At 43.3% G+C, this 22,920-nt stretch overlaps 1 protein-coding gene across 1 annotated transcript in view; it reads right to left on the minus strand.

Annotated features, from left to right (window-relative positions):
* fat3a (FAT atypical cadherin 3a) overlaps window positions 1-22,920 on the minus strand; it is a 143,398-nt gene that overhangs the window by 39,464 nt on the left and 81,014 nt on the right. The window contains exons 11-16 of the mRNA XM_078243259.1: window positions 21,515-22,886; window positions 17,807-18,003; window positions 17,423-17,576; window positions 13,126-13,359; window positions 12,095-12,487; window positions 8,772-8,986 (exon numbers count right to left, since the gene is read on the minus strand). Coding sequence (XP_078099385.1) covers window positions 8,772-8,986; window positions 12,095-12,487; window positions 13,126-13,359; window positions 17,423-17,576; window positions 17,807-18,003; window positions 21,515-22,886 — 2,565 coding nt within the window. The remainder of the gene's footprint in view (window positions 1-8,771; window positions 8,987-12,094; window positions 12,488-13,125; window positions 13,360-17,422; window positions 17,577-17,806; window positions 18,004-21,514; window positions 22,887-22,920) is intronic.

A 22,920-nucleotide genomic window follows, 5' to 3' on the forward strand; every position in this document is an offset into this window, starting at 1 on the left:
TCTGGTTATGTCCTAGCATATTGTAAACATGCAGGTGTTTAGCCACTTCTGAAGAAAACTAATGTAGATCCATCCACTCCCAAAAACCATGCCTATATCTAAGATTCCTTTAATTTAAAAAAAAAAAAAATTGTTGAGAAAGCTGTTGCTAAACATCTCACTGCTGTCTTGGCTACACACAACATTTTAGACAAATTTCAGTCTGGTTTCCATCAGAAACACTCAACTGAAACAGCTCTCCTCAGAGTGTCCAATGATTTAATGATGTCTTCTGGTGTGGGTGAATCTCTGTTTTGGTGATGCTGGATCTTATAACAGCTTTCGATACTGTGGATCACAACATCTTGATTGAAAGGCAGTGGGTGGGTGTCTTTAGGCGTGCCCTGGACTGGCTCTCCTTCTATCTCTCTGATAGAAGTTTTTCTGTGACACTCCCTTTGCGTCTTAAACTGCTGCCCTTTCCTGTGGGATGCTTCAGGGTTCTGTGTTAGGTCCTATTTCATTTGCATTGTATATGCTTCCTCTATGCCATTTAATTATCCAATTTAAAGGTATCTCTTATCACTGTTACATTAATGATATCCAGTTGTATGTCTCTGTTAAGCCTGATGAGACACAGTTGTCTGCTTGCCATTAAAGGACAATTCTGGCGCAAAACGAACCTAGGGGTTATTAACAGATGTGTACCCACTCTGTCACTCTCTGGGACATGTTTTTAATCAAATGAGTTTTTAGCTTGAAAGACGCAAGCGCGGATCGCCGATTAGCTTACAACACTAGTATTCAGGGCACAGGGAATGTAATAACAAATCGCTATTTATACCACTAAAAAGGCTGGAAATATCACCAAACTTCAACGGTAGCATAATGAGGGTCCCTAAATGTTAACCGAAGCATTGAGAACTTTGTAAGTGTACAGACAGTTTATTGAACGAAGAGCTGCGGGAGCTCCGTGAAAGGGCTACGAGAGAGCGCTACCGGCAGTCAATGCCGCAACACAGCTACTTCGGGAAACTGGTGGTGTACATTGTGAAGCTATGGCCACCGAACAGGAGTGTCTGTGTTGCAAGGAGTGGGACCTGTTGCGTCGCGATGCCAAAGAGACACAGTGTTTTGTACAGTCTGAAGATTTCCCCTTTCTGATAAACAGGGCTGTACTTGAAAGTTTTTCAGCGACCCAGACCGGAGGGACCAGATGGACAGTTATCCACTAAGTAAGTACGCTAGACAAGTTATGCAGAGTGCAATTATTTCAGATATATTGAGCAAATTGCTTTTGATTTTAGTTTGCATCGCCAGCTGTAAGTCATGACTGGTTTCCAAGACGGCGGCAGCATGTAAACATGAATGCGAGTGTCTTTATAACGTATCTTTTAAATAAACTGTCTGTGCACTTCCAAAGTTCTCAATGCTTCGGTTAATATTTAGGGACCCTCATTATGCTACCGTTGAAGTTTGGTGATATTTCGAGCCTCAAAATACTAGCGTTGTAAGCTAATCGGCGGTCCGCGCTAGCGTCTTTGAAGCTAAAAACTCATTCGATTAGCATGAAAAGGAGTGTGTGGGTACACGTCTGTTAATAACCCCTAGATTCGTTTTACGCCAGAATTGTACTTTAAGGACTGGATGGACAAACAACATTTTACAGTTCAATGCAGGTAAGACGTATTATTGCTCCAGATAGCACTGCTTCCAAGGTTGCTTGGTAGTTGGGGACCCTTTCTTCAGCTGTACAGTCAAAATTTAGACATCTTGGATTTATATTTGATCATATGTATAGGAGCCATGTATATTATGTTTGTTTATGGTTTATAGTTTTCACCTATTACGTAACATAGGACGTCATGGGGGTTGGTCTCATAATAAACTATAGACTACTAGTCTATTTATACACCTGGACACCTGCATGGCGGAGGCTAGAGAGAGGGTGAGCTTGGGTTTTTGCATTCTCTATTGACCGCAAGTTTCTCCACATTGACGTTCACCTTTTTGCTTTATTTTTCAGGCAATTGGATTTTGTTTATTCAGATTTTTTCCGACTTTCAAACGAACAATAAAAAGTTGAAAGCATATCTCAAAGTGGATCTGAATTATTCTAACGGTGCGTCATACAAGTGATTGTTCCCTGACTCAGCCTCTCAGCGGCTTATGGAGGTTGCAAAGCAGCTGCTACAATTAGTCAACAGAAAATTGAAATGAAAAACGGACAACACTGGATCACGGAAGGACTCTGTTGGACTCGGCGCTCACGCTGAATGAATGACTGGAAAGCGCCTAATGGAATGTGAGGATTAATTGGCCCGACAAATAGCACACTCAACAATGCTGTATGTAACTTTGTATTGATTCTGGCTGCATATTGTTGTTTGAATACAGCTTAGGACTTGTTACTGCCGCTGGTCCATTGGGGACAAATTGGTTGTTGGTACATGCATGCTTGTTTTGTCAGAGGCTTGGATCTCCGTTTAATTGTCATGGCGCTGTTGTCCGCCGGTGTGGTGGATTCACGTGTTGCTGGATTGTTTGTTTTGGATGTACTTCATGAGGTCGAAGTGGAATCAAATGGTGTTTCTTGGTCGAAAGCTTGGATGCATTAATTGTACAAATATCATACTGGGAAATGCAAATGAGTGAATTTAAGGATGATTCTGATGTGGAAATGCAAATGATGAGTGAATTAAAGGCTGGTTCTGACGTAATTTGCCCTGGAATGGATGAATCTAAGAGACAAAGAAATCTCACTGTCAAGGCCTTGGCAGGAAAACTACAAAAGCTTCAGAAGGAACGGCAAGCAAGTGTTAACAAAATCAAAGCTGTCATTCACTCTACAAAGGATTTGATGCAAATGGCTGAAAATGCTTCTATTGTACAATCACAACTGGGAAATATAATAAAATAGTTTGAAGATGTAATTCTACAACATGAAGCAGTGATTACCTTACTTCCTGAAGAAGAAAAGGAAAGACAGAAGGAATGGTTTACAAGCATCAGTGAACGTACCACTGGATTTATTAAGGATGTAAAGAGATGGCTATCTGAACTGGGAAGACCTTTTCCTGACGACATGAATATAAATACAGCACTACACAGTATAACTGAAGATGACCAACTGGTTCAGGATAAAACTTGCATCGCTGCTGTCAAAGTGCCTGGTACTGTGCCACATGAAACACAAGATGATATAAAACCAAGTGACAGTGTCTCAAATGTTGGAAGGGGAAACTCAGGAAGACAAAGTTCTGAAGGGTGCAGAAGCCACAGTCAATCAAGCTCTATCGGCAGGAGGTCCAGTCATTCAACCACCTCTTCAGCGGGCATTAAAGCAGAGGCAAATATGGTTGCACTCATAACACGGCAACATTTATTGAAGGATAAACATGATTTAGAAGAGCAAGAGGAACAGCTACGGAAAAAGAAAGAGCAACTCAAACTTCAAGTTGAAATTGCAGCAACCAGGGCTAAAGTGAAAGTGCTCAGAGGGTCTCCTAAAAGTGTCATATCTGATGGCATGGAATCATATTTTGAGAGAGGAAAATATGAAACGAAAGTGCTCAATGCTGAAGCTGGTTTATTCTTGCCTCAAAGCATTCAACAGGATCGACAAAGTCAGCCAGCAGGTGACAATGCTGACCCTCACTTGGCGGGTGCAAGATCTAAGGATGTAAATGGGAAACGTAGACCTAAAACTACATTATTGAGCCACACTGAGTCTCAGAGACACGAAGATACATCACAATAACCCAACGCAGAATTTCATTCATCAAACATAAATGCAGCAGTGGTGTCAGGAAGCAGCGGACAAAATCCTGTATTTTCAATCATGGAAAAACAAAATGAAATAACAGCTTTGTTAGCTCAGCAGCAGTGTCTCTCATATTTGCCAAAGAGAGAGATTGAGGTATTTGATGGTGATCCTCTACAATATCAAGCTTTTATAACAGCATTTGAGCACAGCATTGAAAGCAAAACTAACAACGCAAGAGACTGCTTACACTTTGTTGAGCAGTACACCAGGGGGCAGCCAAGAGAGATTGTCAGAAGCTGTCAGCATATGGCCTCTGATAGAGGTCTTGCCAAGGCCAAAGCTTTGTTATAAGAGCATTTTGGAAATGAACAGAAGACGGCAACAGCCTACATGGAAAAGGTTCTTTCATGGGCATCAATAAAATCTGATGATTCAAAAGCTTTAAAAGCATACAGTCTCTTTCTCAGAGGATGTTGCAATGCTATGGAAGAAATCCAGTACATGTCTGAGTTGGATATGCCCGCCAATATGTTATCTGTTATAAAGAAACTGCCCTATAAGCTAAGGGACAGATGGAGGACTGTAGCCTGTGAGCTGCAGGAAAGGCACAATCGCAGAGCTACATTTGCAGACATCGCCAACTTTATCGAAAGACAAGTGAGGATTGAATCCGATCCAGTGTTTGGGGGCATAAAAGATACTCCAGTATTTGCAGCAAACAAGGACGTGACAAAATTCAAGTCATAGCCGTGTTATAAGGTGAAGAGGAGTAGCTTCGCAACTATTATTTCAGCTGTGGAAAGGAAAGCGGATACGGGAACTGTAAAGACGGAGAGTGGAACATGTACTAAGACGAAATATCTGTTCTGTGATGGTGGACATGCATTGGAGTTGTGCTCTCTATTGGGGAAGAAGGCACATAGTGAGAAGATTGGCTTCTTAAAAGAAAGTGGTGTATGTTTTGGCTGTCTGGGCATTGGGCACATCAGCAAAGACTGTAGGAAGCGTCTCACATGTAAAGTATGCAGTCTAAAGCATCCTGACATTCTGCACATCTACAAAAAGGGGAAAGAAAGATATGCAGAACGAGCAAAACAGCAAGTTGAAGCAGCAAAGAGCAGTGCTACAGTCTGTGTTCAAACTGGTGGTCTTACCGGGCCGGTGACCATAACCGTAAACTTCACAGATGGCCTCACCTGAGAAATGTTCTTCTACCTGTAATAGATTCTGAGATTGAGCTGTTAATCGGCTCAAATGTGCCCAAGGCATTGGAACCTTTGGAAGTCATCCAAAGTGTAGATGACGGACCCTACGCTGTCAAAACAATTCTAGGATGGACTGTGAATGGACCTTTAGGAGGTGACCGCAGTTGTGACATTGTTTGCGAACAGCCCCAGGTCTGTGTGAACAGGATCTTGGTTATAAGACTGGATGAACTGTGGAAGCAGCAGTTTAAGATTGACTTCCCTGAAAGTGATCAAGAAGAACAGCAGGGATTATCAAGAGAGGACTGCCAGTTTATGGACCTTGTTACAAAGTCAGCTAAAAAAGTTGGAGGCCATTATGAAATTGGCTTACCTTTACGGAACAAGGAAATAAACATGCCTAACAATCGCAGGATGGCAAAACAGCGTGCTTTGAACCTGAGGAGGAGGTTTAACAAAGATGCCTCATTTCACACGGATTACTCTGTCTTTATGAATGATATCATTTCCAAGGGTTATGCACAGAGAGTTCCAGCTGAAGACTTGGAACGCAGTGATAGTAGGGTGTGGTATCTACCACATCATGGAGTTTCCCACCCTAAGAAAAAGAAGATTCGGGTGGTATTTGACTGTGCAGCATCATTCCAAGGGACATCTTTGAATGATCAACTCCTGCAAGGCCCGGATCTTACTAGTCCATTGATTGGAGTCATGACTAGATTCAGAAAAGACCCTGTTGCAATTATCGCGGACATTGAAGCTATGTTTTATCAGGTGAAGGTACCACATGAAGACTCGGACCTCCTATGATTTCTCTGGTGGCCCAATGGGGTCTTCAGTCAGAACTTGAGATCAGTGAGAGATGAAAGACCTGGATTTGGTCTATGATCAACTTCCTGTGGAAAGAGTGTTGGGTGTACTGTGGTGTGTCCAATCTGATACATTCAAGTTCAAGATAACATTCCAAGATAGACCTCCTACCAGAAGGGGGATCCTCTGCACAGTCAGTTCGATTTATGATCCCTTAGGATTTCTGGCTCCTGTGGTGCTCTCTGCTAAAAAGATCTTACAAGATCTATGTAGAAAGGAGCTTGGATGGGATGACACTGTACCACTATCAATTGCTCAAACATTGAGAAGTTGGATGGAGGAGCTCTGTCAGCTCGAAGACTTCAAGGTAAATAGATGTTTGAAACCTGCGGAGTTTGGAGAAGAAACATCCGCTCAACTACACCATTTTGCAGATGCAAGTGAAGGGGGCTATGGAACAGTGACTTATCTGTTGTTACAAAACAATCAGCAAAAGGTGCACTGTGCCTTTGTAACGGGAAAGTCCAGAGTTGCCCCATTGAAGCCGATTAAGATACCTCGTATGGAGCTTACGGCTGCCACAGTTACCTGTCGTATGGACATGATGTGGAGGAAGGAGCTGCAAATGCAACTTCAAGACTACATTTTTTGGATGGATAGCACTTCTGTTTTGAAGTATGTCAACAATGAGACCTCAAGATTTCGAACATTCATGGAAAACAGGGTTTCTGAGATCCTTAAAGTTTCAAGACCATCACAGTGGAGGTATGGGAACACTTCAAGTAATCCTGTAGATTTGGCCTCTAGGAGGGTTGAAAGTGGAATCCTTCTTGAAGAATCGGACATGAGTGTCTGGGCCTCAGTTCCTCGTCCAGCCTGTGGAGGAGTGGCCTGTAAACCCTGATGATTCACGCGAAATCCCACCAGAGGACCCTGAGGTTAAAAGGAGTGTCACAGTGCATACTATACAGACTAAAGTCGAGGATGTCGATGCAGTAACACAAATTATCAGCTACTTCTCGTCTTGGATTCACTTGAAAAGGATAGTATGTTGGATCCTTAGGCTCAAGAAACTGCTTTTGTGTCTTAGTTAGAAGAGTAAGCAAAAAAGCCTTGAACTTGCTCAATCTGGCATGGATGAAGCCAGGCAAAGGCAATCTCTGGAAAAGAACATTCAGAGTATCAAAGCTCAGTGGTGGTTACCTCTCAATAGAGGAACTAAGGAAAGCTGAGTTGGAGATAATCCGCTTCTGTCAGAAAAGGAGATTTCCAGCGGAGATTTCTAGCCTGGAGAAAGGAGAGGCTGTGAAAAGAAACAGCCACATTTACAAGCTGAACCCAGTGCTCAAAGATGGTGTCTTAAGAGTTGGTGGACGGCTCAGTAGGGCAGCCATGCCTGAAGATTCTAAACACCCTGTTATACTATCAAAGGATCTTCACATCTCCGACATCATTCTTCGACTGATGGCAGACTTACCTCAGGATAGAGTTTCCCCGGACGAACCTCCATTTACACATGTTGGAGAGGACTATTTTGGACCCTTTGAAGTAAAGCGTGGTAGGAGTGTAGTGAAGAGATATGGAGTTCTTTTCACATGCTTAGCCATAAGGACTGTCCACATTGAAGTTGCACCGTCATTGGATACGGATTCCTTCATCAATGCTCTTTGTCGGTTCATAGCAAGACGTGGACAAGTGTTAGATCTACGCTCGGATAATGCCACCAACTTTGTGGGAGCCATATAATAATTAGGGGAATATAGGAATATAGGAGCCATGTATATTATGTTTGTTTACGGTTTATAGTTTTCACCTATTATGTAACGTAGGACGTCATAGGGGTTGGTCTCACAATAAACAGTCTATTTATACACCTGGACATCTGCATGGCGGAGGCTAGATAGGGGGTGAGCTTGGGTTTTTGCATTTTCTGTTGACCGCAAGTTTCTCCACATTTACGTTCACCTTTTTGCATTATTTTTCAGGCAATTGGATTTTGTTTATTCATATTTTTTCTGACTTTCAAACAAACAATAAAAAGTTGAAAGCATATCTCAGAGTGGATCTGAATTATTCTAACGGCGCGTCATACAGGTGATTGTTCCCTGACTCAGCCTCTCGGCGGCTTATGGAGGTTGCAAAGCCGCTACAATATGTATTTTGATCAACATATCAAATCATTAATCCGTATATGTTTCTTTCAAATAAACTGCCAAACTCAGAACTGTTGTATCTCAATACGAGCTTGAGATGATCATTCACGATTTCATATCATCCCGGCTTGACTACTGCAACTCCCTTTTCACCTGCCTCAGCAAGTCGTCCCTGGACCGTTCCCAACTGGTCCAAAACGCTGCTGCAAGGATGTTGACCAGGTTCAGCAGAACGTCTCACATCACACCATTTTATCCACATTACATTGGCTTCCTATCAAGTTCAGGATTCATTTTAAAGTTCTTGCTCTGACTTATAGAGTCCTGCATGGTCAGGCACCTGTGTACATTTCTAACCTGCTCCATCCTTATATTACAAGTAGGTCACTCAGGTCTTCTGACCAGGATTACTGCTTGTCCCTCACACTCGACTAAAAAACAGAAAGTGATTGTGCCTTTGAAGTGATGGCTTCGACATTGTGGAATGCCCTTCCTTATTTAACTATTTTTATCATGTAAAGCACTTTGTGACTTTATCTGTAAGAGGTGCTATTAAAATAAACATATTATTATTATTATTATTATATGATTATGATAGCATCACACAACACAAAGCCATTATTTTACTCTCGGCACTGTATACCACTATCTACTAAAAAAGCATCAGGCTCTCTCTCTCTCACACACACACCCACACACACATTCCCTTTCAAGTCTTGCCATAAGATCATGGTGCTACTGAAAAAGTCAGGGGTTCACCAAAAATATTAAGTAATCATCCTCTCTTTGGACTGTAAACATCCATCAGAACATATTTAATGAACATCTGGCCAGTAACATGCATGCAGGGAAACCTACCTGGACTACAGACTCTCCAGTTGTAGCATCCTCTGACACCACAGCAGTGTACAGGTCACGGCTAAACATGGGTGCGTTGTCATTGACATCTGTCAGGTTTATGTTCACTGTTGTGATAGCACTCAGTGGTGGTGTGCCGCCATCACGAGCTTCCACTGTCAGGAAGTAGTCCCTGCACGTCTCATAGTCCAGAGGCTGGGCAACTAAAATGGCACCTGAGCAAGGTGAGTAGAGAGGCAACAGAAATATGCATTTAATAATTGTAAAGAGCAGCATTTAAATCAAAATAGCATGTGGGAGAGAAAAGATTTTCTAAAGTTCTTCCATCAATTGAAAAAACCCATCCATTCGCTGTTTGTGGCTAGTTGAAGGAGCAAAAGGTCTAGTTTTATTGCAGTAAACAAATCCCATTAAAAGAGCCAAACCAAGTAATAATTGACCTACTAACAAGTATTGTCTGTGTTTATCCAAAGCCTGATATATACAGTATATATCCATATCCATTGTTGTCCAAACCTCATCAGTGAGCCACACAGCTGCACTGTTCCTTCATCACCATGAACACACAAACACACAGGCACGCTCGCACAAACACACACACACACACACACACACACACACACACACACACACACACACACACACACACTTTATATTGTTCTCTGCTTGTTTCTGAAGCCAACATCAGGAGTATTGAGAAGGGTTAGGATTCTTTTTTAATCTGGAGAGATCAGTAGCACAGAGGAAGCAAATGACCTGCCTTCAGCTTCCAGGAGGCAGAGTAACCACCAGTCCAGGTGAGATGAGTAGCCATGCGACAGGCTTCTACCTCTTTAGGGCTCAGTGTGTCGTGTGTGAGCTCCTGGAGGGGCTTCCTCAGCTCAGCCCAGAAGAGAAAGAAGAGCTAACTCTGGAGGAGCTAACAGCTGCTGTTAATCAGATGGCCACAGGACGGGCGCCGGGGATTGATGGTCTCTCCACAGACTTGTAAAAACGGTTCTGGAATATTCTTGGACCAGACTTTCGTGAGGTTCTAATGGAGTGTATCAGAACAGGATCTCTTCCCATTTCCTGTCAGCGAGCGAGTATTGTCACTGCTGCCTAAAAAAGGAGACCTGGCCTTATTTAAGAACTGGCGCCCAGTTGCCTTTCTCTGCACGGATTATAATGTGCTTTCCAGAGCATTATCACACAGACTGAAGGAGGTCCTGGAAATAATTATACACATGGAAACAAACCTATTGTCTTCTTGACAGGACGATCAGGACATTTTTTGTGTTCGGGACATTCTTGATGTGTGTAAAATGTATAATGTTAATGTTGGTATTGTCTCTTTGGACCCCAAAAAAGCGTTTGATAGTGTGGGTCACTCTTATTTGTTTTCTGCACTTAAAGCTTTTGGTTTTGGTTTTGTGTCTTGAGTCGGTTTGTTGTATAATAGTGCACAGTGTTTGGTGAAGATGGGTGCGGGGCTGAGTCGGCCTGTTCCTGTGCAGTGAGGGATAAGACATGGTTGTCTTATTTCGGGTCAGCAACATAGCTTAGCTATTGAGCCCTAGCTGTGCAGGTTTAGGGCTCGGCTCAGTGGTCTATTGCTGCCTGGGTCCTCAAACCTTGAGCTTCCTCTCGCTGTCTCTGCCTATGACAAATATTGTTGTCTGCAGTCAGGGGGATGTTTAGTGGCCTTGTTAGTAGGTCAGTGGAGGAATCAGGCAGTGCCCAGTCTGCCTGGGGGATTTGAGTGAGGGAATGAAGGGCTAAAGGTTTTGGGAGTGTTTTGGGACTACTTGTTAAAAAGGACAGGGAGGGAGTGAAGGAGAATGTGTGCTCTCCTTTTTGTTTAAATGGAAATGGTTGCTACCCCTGATGGAGGACCTTCAGAGGGCCATTGTGGGTTGCTTCTGGTCTGGTCGACATTGGGTCCGGGCAGCAGCTCTCTACCTGCCTGTAGCTGAAGGGGACCAGGGGCTGTAGATATACAGTCCAAAGTTGCCTCCTTTAGACTCCAGACTGCCCAGAGAACTATGACTGTGGCCCAAGCTGGCAAAACACAGCCCGACGGCTGCTGAGGAGAGCTGGGCAGTTGGACTATGACAAATAGCTTTTCCTCCTGCAAACTATGAATATGGACCTCACTCTGCTGGAGTTTTTCTACAGCTCTGTGCTGCAGGTGCGGCAGATACTAAACTTTGCTCATGACACAAATGGGACTCTGGGAATGTGGCTGTGAGGAACCTTTGTTTCTTAGCAACTTCTTAAGGACTATTTAAATATAAATCAACGACCAAACAATTTTCACCGGAAGAGATTACACAATTTTATTTTGTATTTTCTGCATGCAGGAGGTTTTTTCTTTGGATATGTTTATTTTTGGTTCAAAATACAGTAAAAAGAGACTGTTAACACTTTGTTGAACTTTTTGTCTGCGTCTGCAAAGTTGGCCATCTGGCTAACATTCAGGAACAGGGCTCAGGGTGTTGGCAGTGTAAAGTCAGTGCCAGTTCTGGAAGGACTGGTCAAGGCCAGATTAAGGGTGGAACATTCCTATTACCAGACAATGGACAATCTGCTGGACTATAGTAGCTTGTGGGCTGTAGGGAGGGTGTTATGTTTTGAGGGGAAGGATGGAGAGTTGGTGGTTAATTTTTTTATTAAGAAAGTACATTTTTATTTGTTTGACAGGTTTTACTGTTTTTGTTTTATTTAGGATTTTCTTCTTTGAAATAATTAAGTAAAGGGACTTTGAAAACCAAAAAAAAAAACCTGCTCTCTCTCCTTTCCTCCCCTCGTAGCAGCACAGTATGTTTTTCATAGATTGGTCATGCAAATATAACCATGTCAAACCATGATAAGAGGGTTTATTTCTCTGTTTCACAGTATTTTAAAACATAGTGTACATGATGCTGCCGACCTCCAGCTTTCTTTTGCCCATTAAGGCTGTGGAGATACATATATCTGGAATGTAATTGAGTGAGAAGTAAACATATTGTATTGCTGAGAAGACAAAACATTATGTATGTCATAGTAACAATGGCTGTGGTAAAGCAGCACGTTGTGGAATTGGTTGGCTGCAAATAGCTTTTCTCAACAAGTTCCCTCCTCAATTGGTCATTCACTGAAGCTGTGGTGAAGTGGCCATTTTATTTACTGTATATAGAATTTCATCAAACTCAAAGTGCTTTACATTGAGAGACACATAGCCACATATGTAACCAACTGTACAAGAAACAGGGGGGATCATACGACTACACACACACACACACACTATACTTCTATACTAACCAACACCACGGCTCATGCAGAGATGTGGTTAGCACACTCACCGGTCAGCGGGTGGATGTGGAACTTCCCATGCTCGTTGCCTGAGCGGATACTGTAAGTGATCTCAGCGTTGGTCCCGATGTCCTTGCTGGCAGCATACACTCTCAGAACCTCAGTGCCCACTCCCACATCCTCCAGCACTGTAGCTAGCTGATCACGGCGCTCAAACACAGGTGGGTTGTCATTGATGTCCAGCACAGTGATAGTGACGTTGACCAATGAAGAGAGGGGCAGCGGTGAACCTTGGTCAGATGCATGGACTGTTATCTGATACGCCGACTGGACCTCACGGTCCAGAATGCGCTCCAGGACCACAATGCCTGAGGTCCTATCAATAGAGAAGGAACCTCCTGCAGAGTCGGCCAGGGAGTAGACCACCATACGGCCCAGACCTGCTGCAAAGCCACAAGAGGAGTGTCAGCTACACAATAGAGGTTGAACCGTGTGCCTGAAACAAAGTGCTTGCCGGATCATCTAACCCAATTGTGTAGTGATTGACCAGGTGTGTGGAGGTGTGAAAGTATAGGCACTTCTCTCTAAAGCTCTTTTTTCATTTGTCACATAACTACTTCTGTCACTTTTCATGTGAACAACCATGTGTGACACCATGAATGTCTTCAGAGAGTAAGTGTGCTCCGTTGTGCCCATTTGTACATTTAAACGGGTCAAGACTACGAATACACAGAGTAAGTCCTGAGAGCCCCTCCCAACCTCCTCCCTATGCAGCCAGCCACGTTCTTATACAGCGGCTGTTAATGTAGTGAATATAGCAAAAAAAAACGTGGCATGCTTACAAATTACAGTGCTTAACATTTTTTCGTTTTTTTGAACGAATGGTTCATGAGAACAGGCTGATCTGCCTCTGCTTCCATTTAAACTACTTTTGAATTGTGTCATCTTCATTTGTCTGTTGTTCTAAATGAATGCACCTTGAATGTTATATACGAAGGGTTTCTTATGGATAAACAGAGAATAGCAGCATTTGAAGCAATACTAGCAGCAGTGATACCACCAGTAGTAGTAGCAGTCTCACCTTCATCAGGGTCTATGGCCTGGATGCGGGTGAGCAGGGCTTTGGTAGCAGTGTCTTCGTAGACACTGGCCGTGTACTGTGACAGGGTGAAGATGGGAGGGTTGTCATTCACATCAGTAACTGCCAGCTGCACCTCTGCACGGCACCATCGCCCACCACCATCAGTTGCCTGGGATACGAGTCGGTAGTAGGGTGTCATCTCATGGTCCAGAGTCATAGATGACTTGATCTCGCCTGGAGAGGTTGGAAAAAACATTAAGAGATGGAGCCATACGGTGCAGTGACAGTGTGTCAAACTGGTTCTAAAGTATCCAAAGGAATAAATGTGTGTCCAACTGTGTAAGCAATGTGATAGGCTGGTGACCTTGCCCCATTTCACTGCTGCATTTCACTCCATTGTAGCGTGAATGGCCTTTTGGTGAATTCCTAAGCTCATCCAGAATTTAGCAATTTTGTTGAAGACTCCAGGATTTGCAACCTATTTAACACACAACGCCCTGAGACCTTCTAATTGATTTTACATTTCAGAAGAGTAAAGACTGCATCAGAGGACTGGAGATTTGAATCTAGGACACTGATGTTTACATTTCCAGTAACATGTTAGTTATCCAAATACCTGGTCAAAAGCACACAAACAACAGGAATGCTTTGACTGTTAGGAAAAGCTGGAGAAAATGTGGACCCAAAATGCAGAGGCGGAAACTGAGGAACGTTAGATGATTTAATACAAATAAAAGTATACAAAACCAAAGAAGTCCTGGGGCCTGTTGCACAAAACCAGGATAAGGGATTAAGCTGGGATATTGAAGTTATCCTGGATGAATTCAGCTTTGATTTGGTTGCACAAAAGCAGGTTGAATTAAACCCAGCCAAGTAACCATGGAGATGTATTCTTTGCAGCTAACAGCCAGGCTAAGGTTTAATCCTGGAGTCTTATGTGTTAAATCAGCTGCTGCTCTGATCCGAAATAAACGTGTTTAACAGTTATTCTGTTGTCTTCTGAATGTGTTCTGCTTTATTTTTTATTACCATGCATTACTTGTCACTATTGCGGTCACAAGTTTGATTTAAATCCTACTATTGCAGTTGTTTGGATGGTAAGAAATGGTTGCACTGGCACCGGCGATAAAGGGGACAATGCGGAGGAAAGGGGCTTTTCCTCCGCTGCTCTCCCCGTAAATATGCCCCGTGCAACGTGGAGAGGCGGGGGGAGGCAGGAGGATCCTCCCACACCGTGCAGCGGACTCTAAAGGAGACTTTTAGCGTCAATAACGACGACAATGGCACCTGACCAAACGTCCGTATTTTACGAGATGGGAGTGAGAATGTGTTGGAATGCCACAAAGCTTCTTAATCTTTTTATTTTGGTGCTGTCACGCATCTGGGAGTGAGAAAAAAACAAAACCTGAATAATAGGCTATATTGTTTTACAGATATGCTTACAGTGTGTATTGAAGTCACTAACTTCTTTTTCTAGTTTTTGTCCAGTCATGTTTGTTCTCTATGAACATTAATTGTAGAAAGATATTTAGAATTATAGCTTATAGAGATTTGTGGATATGGTTGTAAAACATATTCTCTCATTATGAATAAGGGTTTGAAATTAAGCCTAGTCCTTAGGGTAAATTGCCCGAGGAACATGAATTCCCTCTGCTCACTTTTAAGGCAAAGTAGGCTAAATAATAAAACATTTTATTTATATAGTGCTTTACAGGCTACTCAAAGACACTTTACAGTTAAACCAGCACATTTAGCAGATAAAAACAGATACAGCAATACAACCAACACAAAACAAGCATATTAAAAGCAATTAAAACTTCATAAAAATGTGTAGTGACTAGTAGATCTTTTTAAATCCTTACGCATTGTTTTGTCTGTTGGACTTTTTCCTCTCTGATAACAGCAGTATTTCCCTTTTTGCACATTACATGTTCTCCTCCTCATAATTTTCCATTAACAGCTGCTGCTCAGCGGGTTAAACATATGCCGCACGCGTCTTCTCCATTTCTGCATCAGTAAATCTGTGATCGATACCGTGGTCTATTTAAGAAAGCCGTGAACGTGCATTTATCCCAGCTATCTACACCTGGCTTGACATAGCGTCACCTTCTCATCCTGGCTCGGCAAACGTGCAACCGATTAAGCCGCGATGAGCGGACCACACTAAGACAAGCTGCGCTTTTTCCAGTTATCCTGGATTTCTTCATTTTACTTTTGTGCAACAGGCCCCTGGAAAACTAGCAGGCACAAATGGAATCCAAAAATAAAGTACAAGCAAAACAGAAACTAAAACACAAACTGGAGCCAAAACACACGGGAATGCAAAACTGGCTACAAGACACACACAATGATCTGACACAGGACAAGAGGAACACAAAAACTAAATACACAGGGTAACGAGGTAACACAAGACAGGTGACACAAGGGCTGGGAAACAGGTGAAACACATTAGGGCTGGGCAGAACAAAAAAGGCGGGAAAACACAAGACATAAAGTAAAACCAGACTAGACAAGACAGAAAACCAAACTATCAAAATAAAACAGGAAACTGAGCAAAATACAGAACAGAAACTGACTACCAAAATAAGATAAAACACACCAACCCATAACATTGTCTCACAGCAAACCTGCTGTAAACAGAGAGTGCTTCAACACGTGGCATCTTAAACCCCCTCTGTTCCTCAGGAGAGGAGAAGGAGGGTGGAACCAAGCACCCAAGCAAGCATTTTATTTCATCAAAGTTTAATCATTTATTTTCTGTATACACAGATGCTCATACTCATATATACTCATATATACAGTATAAGCTATATGTACAGAAATAGGAATGCCTTGATGTTTTGTTAGGTAACCTCACCCCTATAAGATGCTTTTTTTTTTTTGCTGAACATGCTGAATAATAATAACCAGCTGAGGAAACCGAGTTTCAAGTGTCTTCATCTAATCCATCCATTCATCTATCCGAGTAGGTCAAAACTCTGTTTGCCAGTAAACTGGGTTGATGCTCTGGGTTGTGCAGGGAAGGTAGGGTGAATAGGGACTTCGTAGGTGTTACTCTCCCTTATGGCGTTTTTCCATTACATGGTACCTGCTCCACTCGCCTTAACTCTACTCGCCTCGACTCGACTTGACACACTGTGCGTCCGTTTTCCATTGCAGATTTTAGTACTGCCTCAGCGTGGCTGGTCGTCTTATATGCCGGCTCGGCACACACCAGCGCACAAGTATAAACATCAGGCCACTTGAGCTTGTTTTACAGTTCTGTGGAGGCTCCATGCAGAGCTTTCGCCGTAGCCTATGTAAAAGTGGCCTGATGTTTATACTTGTGCGCTGGTGTGTGCATCGAGCCAGCATGTGTGTGTGTACGTAGGCTGCGGCGAAAGCTCTGTCTGGAGCCTCCGCAGAACTGTAAAACAAGCGGCGCCGCAGTAAACTGCCGTGACCTAACGCGACACACACACAGAACGTGGAAGGTGTGTTGTTGTTGCCACAGCCAGAAGACACATTTAGTTTCAAATGAAGCTGGAGGCAGCAAAAAAAAACAGCTGGTTAAACTGTTTAAAAAATAGCAGGGTTTGTTCAGGACACCTGTCTGTCGCTTTCACGTCACCTTTTGGTATCGGCTCAGCTCGCTTGGAACCTTGACTGAGGTGGTATTAAAAAAACTACCTGTTGGCAGGTACCAGGTACTTTTTTTCGTAATGGAAAACCAAAAAGGCGAGTTGAGCAGGTACCATGTAATGGAAAAGCGCCATTAGAGTTAAAGCTGCTGCCGATTTGTCTGATTCTGCATATTAAGGTTGCTTCATTCATTGTTTGCAATTATTGTGTTAATTCTGTTAGTTTCCCTTAATCCCATTCTTTTATTTCCACTTATTCCGATTTAGTAGTGTGTGTTCTTAGTACATAAATACATCTTTCATTTATAAAGAACCTGATTATGTGAAATTTGTGTGTCTGAAGTCTTAAGCCACTGTTAACAGAGTTACGAACTCACTCTTGTAGCAGACCTCCTGGTTTGTATGGTTTACCAGTATTACTTTATTGAGTGGTGCCCCAAATGTATTCTTCTTTTAAAACATTAAACAACTTTTGCTGATAACCAACTTAGAGTGCAGGCATTATATGATAAATAAAGTATTCATTAATGTTAATTCATTAACATTCATAGACTACACCGTACTGGATCTATTCAACTGACAATTTATGAAAGCTAAGTGAAAAAAGGTTATGTATTGTGGTAAGTGTTGTTCCAAGAGAAATGTATGGGTGTTTCAAAGCCACACTGCAATCATACCAGTGTCTGGGTCCATGCTGAAGTCCTGGGATCCAGGACCATGTAAGGAGTACTGGATCCAGGCACTGACGCCCACATCTGCATCTGTAGCTCCAACCCTCAGCACCACACTGTTGACTGGGACATTCTCTGGAACCGAGGCAGTGTACACAGCCTGCAGACACACATGTACACACACACATGCACATGCACACACACACACACACACACACACACACACACACACACACACACACACACACACACACACACACACACACACACACACACACACACACAGAAAATAAATTAAGAATGAAATTACACATGAAATTAAATGACTTTAACCATCACTGTGGTTGCATCTGTCATTTAAAAAGCGAATCAAGCTGTTTCCTTCCTTACCTGGTCACAGATGGGGCTGTTGTCATTGGTGTCTATCACTGTCACCTCCACTGTTGCCTGGGAAACAAAGAGTCCATCGCTGGCAGTGACATTGATGATGTAGAGGTTGCGTTCCTCCCTGTCCAGCGGCCACTTCACATACATCTTCCATTCACCTTGAACCAGACCCAGTGCAAACACACCACGATAATTCCCACCTGGAGAGACAGGGCAGTGAGAGATAGGATCAGTGAAGAACATTTTAGACATGGAGGTTTACATGTAATTTGGGACTCATTTTCCCAGAAATTGCTGAGCACTGTATATTACATATACATAACTTCAGAGAGGCATACATTTAAGCAGAAAGTCACACCAAACACTTAAATAAGACCAGTACTCCTCAGATCATGAAGTGCATGGCTTTATCATAATAGGGCTCTGTAGTTTGCACAATCTAAATTGTAATTTACAGTAAAGTGTTATATCAGTGTTAAAATAACAAGTACTCCATTTATTTGCAGAGGTGGGACAAAGTGAAGCCTCAAGTCTTTGCTATTAAAGGTGCAGTAGGTAAGCCTTATAAAACTAACTTTCTGTCATATTTGCTGAAACAGTCGAATCTCAGATTGAAGAGAACAATGTGGATTCCGTCCTGGTCGTGGAACAATGTACCAGATCTTCACTCTCGCAAGGATTCTGGAGGGAGCCTGGGAGTATGTCCAGCTGGTCTACGTGTGTTTCGTGGATTTGGAGAAGGCGTATGACCGGGTCCCCCGGGAGATACTGTGGGAGGTGCTGCGGGAGTATGGGGTGAGGGGGTCTCTTCTCAGGGCCATCCAATCTCTGTACGACCAAAGCGAGAGCTGTGTCCGGGTTCTCGGCAGTAAGTCAGACTTGTTTCAGGTGAGGGTTGGCCTCCGCCAGGGCTGCGCTTTATCACCAATCCTGTTTGTAATATTTATGCACAGGATATCAAGGCGTAGCCGGGGTGGAGAGGGGTTGCAGTTGGGGATCTCATCGCTGCTCTTTGCAGATGATGTGGTCCTGATGGCATCATCGGCCTGTGACCTTCAACACTCACTGGATCAGTTCGCAGCCGAGTGCGAAGCGGCTGGGATGAGGATCAGCACCTCTAAATCTGAGGCCATGGTTCTCAGCAGGAAACCGATGGAGTGCGTACTCCAGGTAGTGAATGAGTCCTTGCCCCAAGTGAAGGAGTTTAAATACCTTGGGGTCTTGTTCGCGAGTGAGGGGACAATGGAGCAGGAGATTGGTCGGAGAATCGGCGCAGCGGGGGCGGTATTACATTCAATGTATTGCACCATTGTGACGAAAAGAGAGCTGAGCCAGAAGGCAAAGCTCTCGATCTACCGGTCAGTTTTCGTTCCAACCCTCACCTATGGTCATGAAGGCTGGGTCATGACCAAAATAACGAGATCCAGGGTACAAGCGGGCGAAATGGGTTTCCTCGGGAGAGTGGCTGGCATCTCCCTTAGAGATAGGGTGAGAAGCTCAGTCATCCATGAGGAGCTTGGAGTAGAGCCGCTGCTCCTTCGCGTCGGTGGTTCGGGCATCTGGTAAGGATGCCCCCTGGGGGCCTCCCTAGGGAGGTGTTCCAGGCACGTCCAGCTGGGAAGAGGCCTCGGGGAAGACCCAGGACTAGGTGGAGGGATTATATCTCCAACCTGGCCTGGGAACGCCTCGGGATCCCCCAGTCGGAGCTGGTTAATGTGGCTCGGGAAAGGGAAGTTTGGGGTCCCCTGCTGGAGCTGCTCCCCCCGCGACCCGACACCAGATAAGCGGACGAAGATGGATGGATGGATGGATGTCTTATGAATTTTCTATATTCTTTCTACTGTAATGTCAAAAAACCTCTGGACGCCACTTAACATTCTGAGCCTTTCAAGTGGGAGGGAAGCTGGAGTGAACCATAGAGCTGCTGTTTTGCTAACATGGATAGGGCACAACATGCGGAAATGGTCTGAGAATCAGCACAACCAAAACAAGAAGAGCTTGTACCTAAATGGGGGGTTACTGCTGTCATTTTTATGTGGTTTGGCTACAAAAAGTCAGACACGGACCATAAAACCATACTCTGCAAAGTTTGCCACATGCTGGTGCCTACTACAGGCTCAAACACAACAACCTACCACCTGGGAAAATCCCACAAGAGCCAGTATAGGGACAGCCAGAAGATGAAGAATAACAGAACAGTGAAGTTGAGCCGTGGCAAACCACAGCCATTAAATGAGATCTTTGCCCGAGGCACTCCTTAATATAGAATTATATAAAAATTAAGATAAAAATTCCAAACAGGCAAAGGAAATCAGGTCTGCCATCACGAGGTACTTCTGCAAAGACATGTTCTCCATTTACACCGTAGAGAAGAAGGGGTTTAGGGATCTAGTCATTAGTCATTATGTAGTCATATTTCCCAGAGGACCACACCGGAGAGCTGATGGCCAAAAGTCTCAAAGAAATACTTCCTGAAAACAATCTTGTCTGTGTCACCATGGACAATGCCAAAAACAATATCAGGGCATTGGAGCTAAACGACTGGACATGACTAGTGGGTTAATAAAATAATATATGAAGAAATTGTGCACATCCCCAGATAACAAAGATAATAATTAAATGTAAAGTAAAAATTCTTTTAAAAAATTCAAATCAAATATCTTCCCTTCTGTCAGGCAACATCAGTACCGCTATAAATAAAATCGAGACAATCTTTTCACAGCAGAATGTATGATTATGTTCTGTTCTGATTTGCTTCAGCACTTTTATATGAAGTACCATAGAGTGCTTCTGTCTTTGAAGTGAGAAAGGTCACATTTATCAGTATTCTCGACAGCTCATTTGCTTGGTTTCGCAGACATTTCTGTTCTCTATATCTACTGTATATCTCCATCTCATTCCCCCTTGCCTCCTTCCTCTTTAGCTGTCAGCTATAAGGTCACATTTCTCACATGTCTGTCATTCACCCTAGCTGTCTGGCCGATATTCATTACAATGCCATTAGGGGAAGGATTTCCTTCCTATTAAAAGTCCTTCCTTAATTAGGTCTCTATCTACTGTTGGCATGGTAGTCCTCTGTCTTAGTCTCCTGGGAAGTCCAAACGTCATTATTACTTTCTGCCAGGTTGCAAATCAGCAAAGTCTGTTCTCTGACCATTGTCCGAATTATGAATGCAAGCATTTCAAACAGAGGGTAACAGGTATATTCCGACGGACAGACAGTATGAGAAACAATGTGTTTTTAGAAAATTAAAGCATGTAAACATGTCCTAGTAGAAACCCAATATACAAGTATGAACCTGAAAATGAGCATAAAATGTCTCATTTAAGGGTGTGGAGGTCAGGATGGAGGATGTACAGAGTCTGAATTGCATGCAGTACACCAAGGTTTGTATCCTGTAAAAGACCTTAAATTAACATTTACCTTTTACGATCTTTCCCTAATCTTAACCAACTGTTTTAGTTGCCCACCCTTAACCATCCATTAACTATAGTTTACTTGCCATTATAAACAATCTTTCCCTAATTTTAACTTTACTAAAGCAATCATGCATGAATATTTTGGAAAGCAAAAAATAGAATAACATGGCATTGAATGTAATAAAAACATAATTGGACAAAATCCAGGGTTTTGTAGAATTATCCAATATCAGCATTCATGTCTGCCTATACGGTAGCAATGCACTAGCAGACATTAACAGTGGTACTCACCAGTGATGTGGTAGCTGACTTGACGATTAACGGCAGAGCTGTCATCATCTCTGGTGTTCAGCACAGCCACCACCTCGCCTGGCGGGTCGCTCTCCTGAACTGAACCAAAATAGTGTTGCTCCAGGAACCTGGGCGGGTTGTCATTGATGTCTGACACCGCTACGGTCACAGTGGTGGTACTGGAAAGAGACAGACTCTCTCCAAAGTCTGAGGCCACCACTGTGAATGTGTAGGATGGATTGGTCTCATGGTCCAGGTATTTGCGTGTAGAGATCCAGCCTGTGTTGCTGTCAATGCTAAAGGTGCCAATCAACGTGTCTGAATCCACTTCCGACTGGATTAATGTCCCGAGACTGTATGTTACCTGGCCATTCCCCCCTGAGTCTGGGTCTAGAGCTTGGACTTGAATGATTCTGGTTCCAATTGACGTTCCCTCCATAACTGTGGCCTCATAGGAATTGGCCTCAAACGCTGGTTTGTTGTCATTCAGATCCAATACTTTGACTTCAACATCAACAGAAGTCACATAATCCAGTTTAGCCTGTTGTATAGTGGCAGTAACTTTGAAGTGGTATCCTTTTATCACCTCATGGTCCAAGGACTTATCAAGCTTGATCACACCTGTATCCTTTTCCACCACAAACACCCCATCTTGGTTGTTTTCTCCAGTCTCTCCGTTAACCAGGGCAAAGGTAGCAGACACCAAGGCATGTTCAGGAGAAGTGCTGAGGCGCACCGTCCCTATGGCAGAACCTATGGGGGTGTCCTCTGGCATGCTAAATAAGTATTGATGTTGGCTGAAGGAAGGAATGAAGGCATCTGGAGAAAGAACATGGATGTAGACAGACACTAAAGAGTGCCGGACTGGACTTCCTCCATCCATAGCCTTCACAAAAAAGGATAATACAGAGTTCCTCAAGTGGCTGAAGCTGCCTTTAGTCACCATCCAACCGTTGTCTGGGTCTATCTCCAAAATGTCTACCACAGGAACATGTGCCTCACTGTACAGTGAATATGTCACTTTGGCATTAATGCCATCATCAGGATCATAAGCCTGAATCTGTGTCACCAAAAAACCTTTAGCCACATCAGATTTGACTGAAGCTCGGTACTCTGTGGCATGGAAGCAAGGTACATTATCATTATCATCCAACAGAGTAACTTGTACTGTACAGTAAGAGACACGTCCACCTGAGTCCTGGGCTGCCACTCTCAGAACAATGTCCTTATTGGCTGGGTCCTCACGATCAAGCTTTTCTACAGTGGTGATCTGACCATTTGCATCAATGCTAAATTGGTCCTTGCCCACATCATTAACAAAGGAATACGTGACGTGACCGAACACTCCGGGATCTGCATCTGTTGCCTTTACCTGGAATAAAAAAAAATGTTTTGGTCAATGCAGA

This window comes from Sander vitreus, chromosome 3, assembly GCF_031162955.1.
Source record: "Sander vitreus isolate 19-12246 chromosome 3, sanVit1, whole genome shotgun sequence".
NCBI lineage: Eukaryota > Metazoa > Chordata > Actinopteri > Perciformes > Percidae > Sander > Sander vitreus.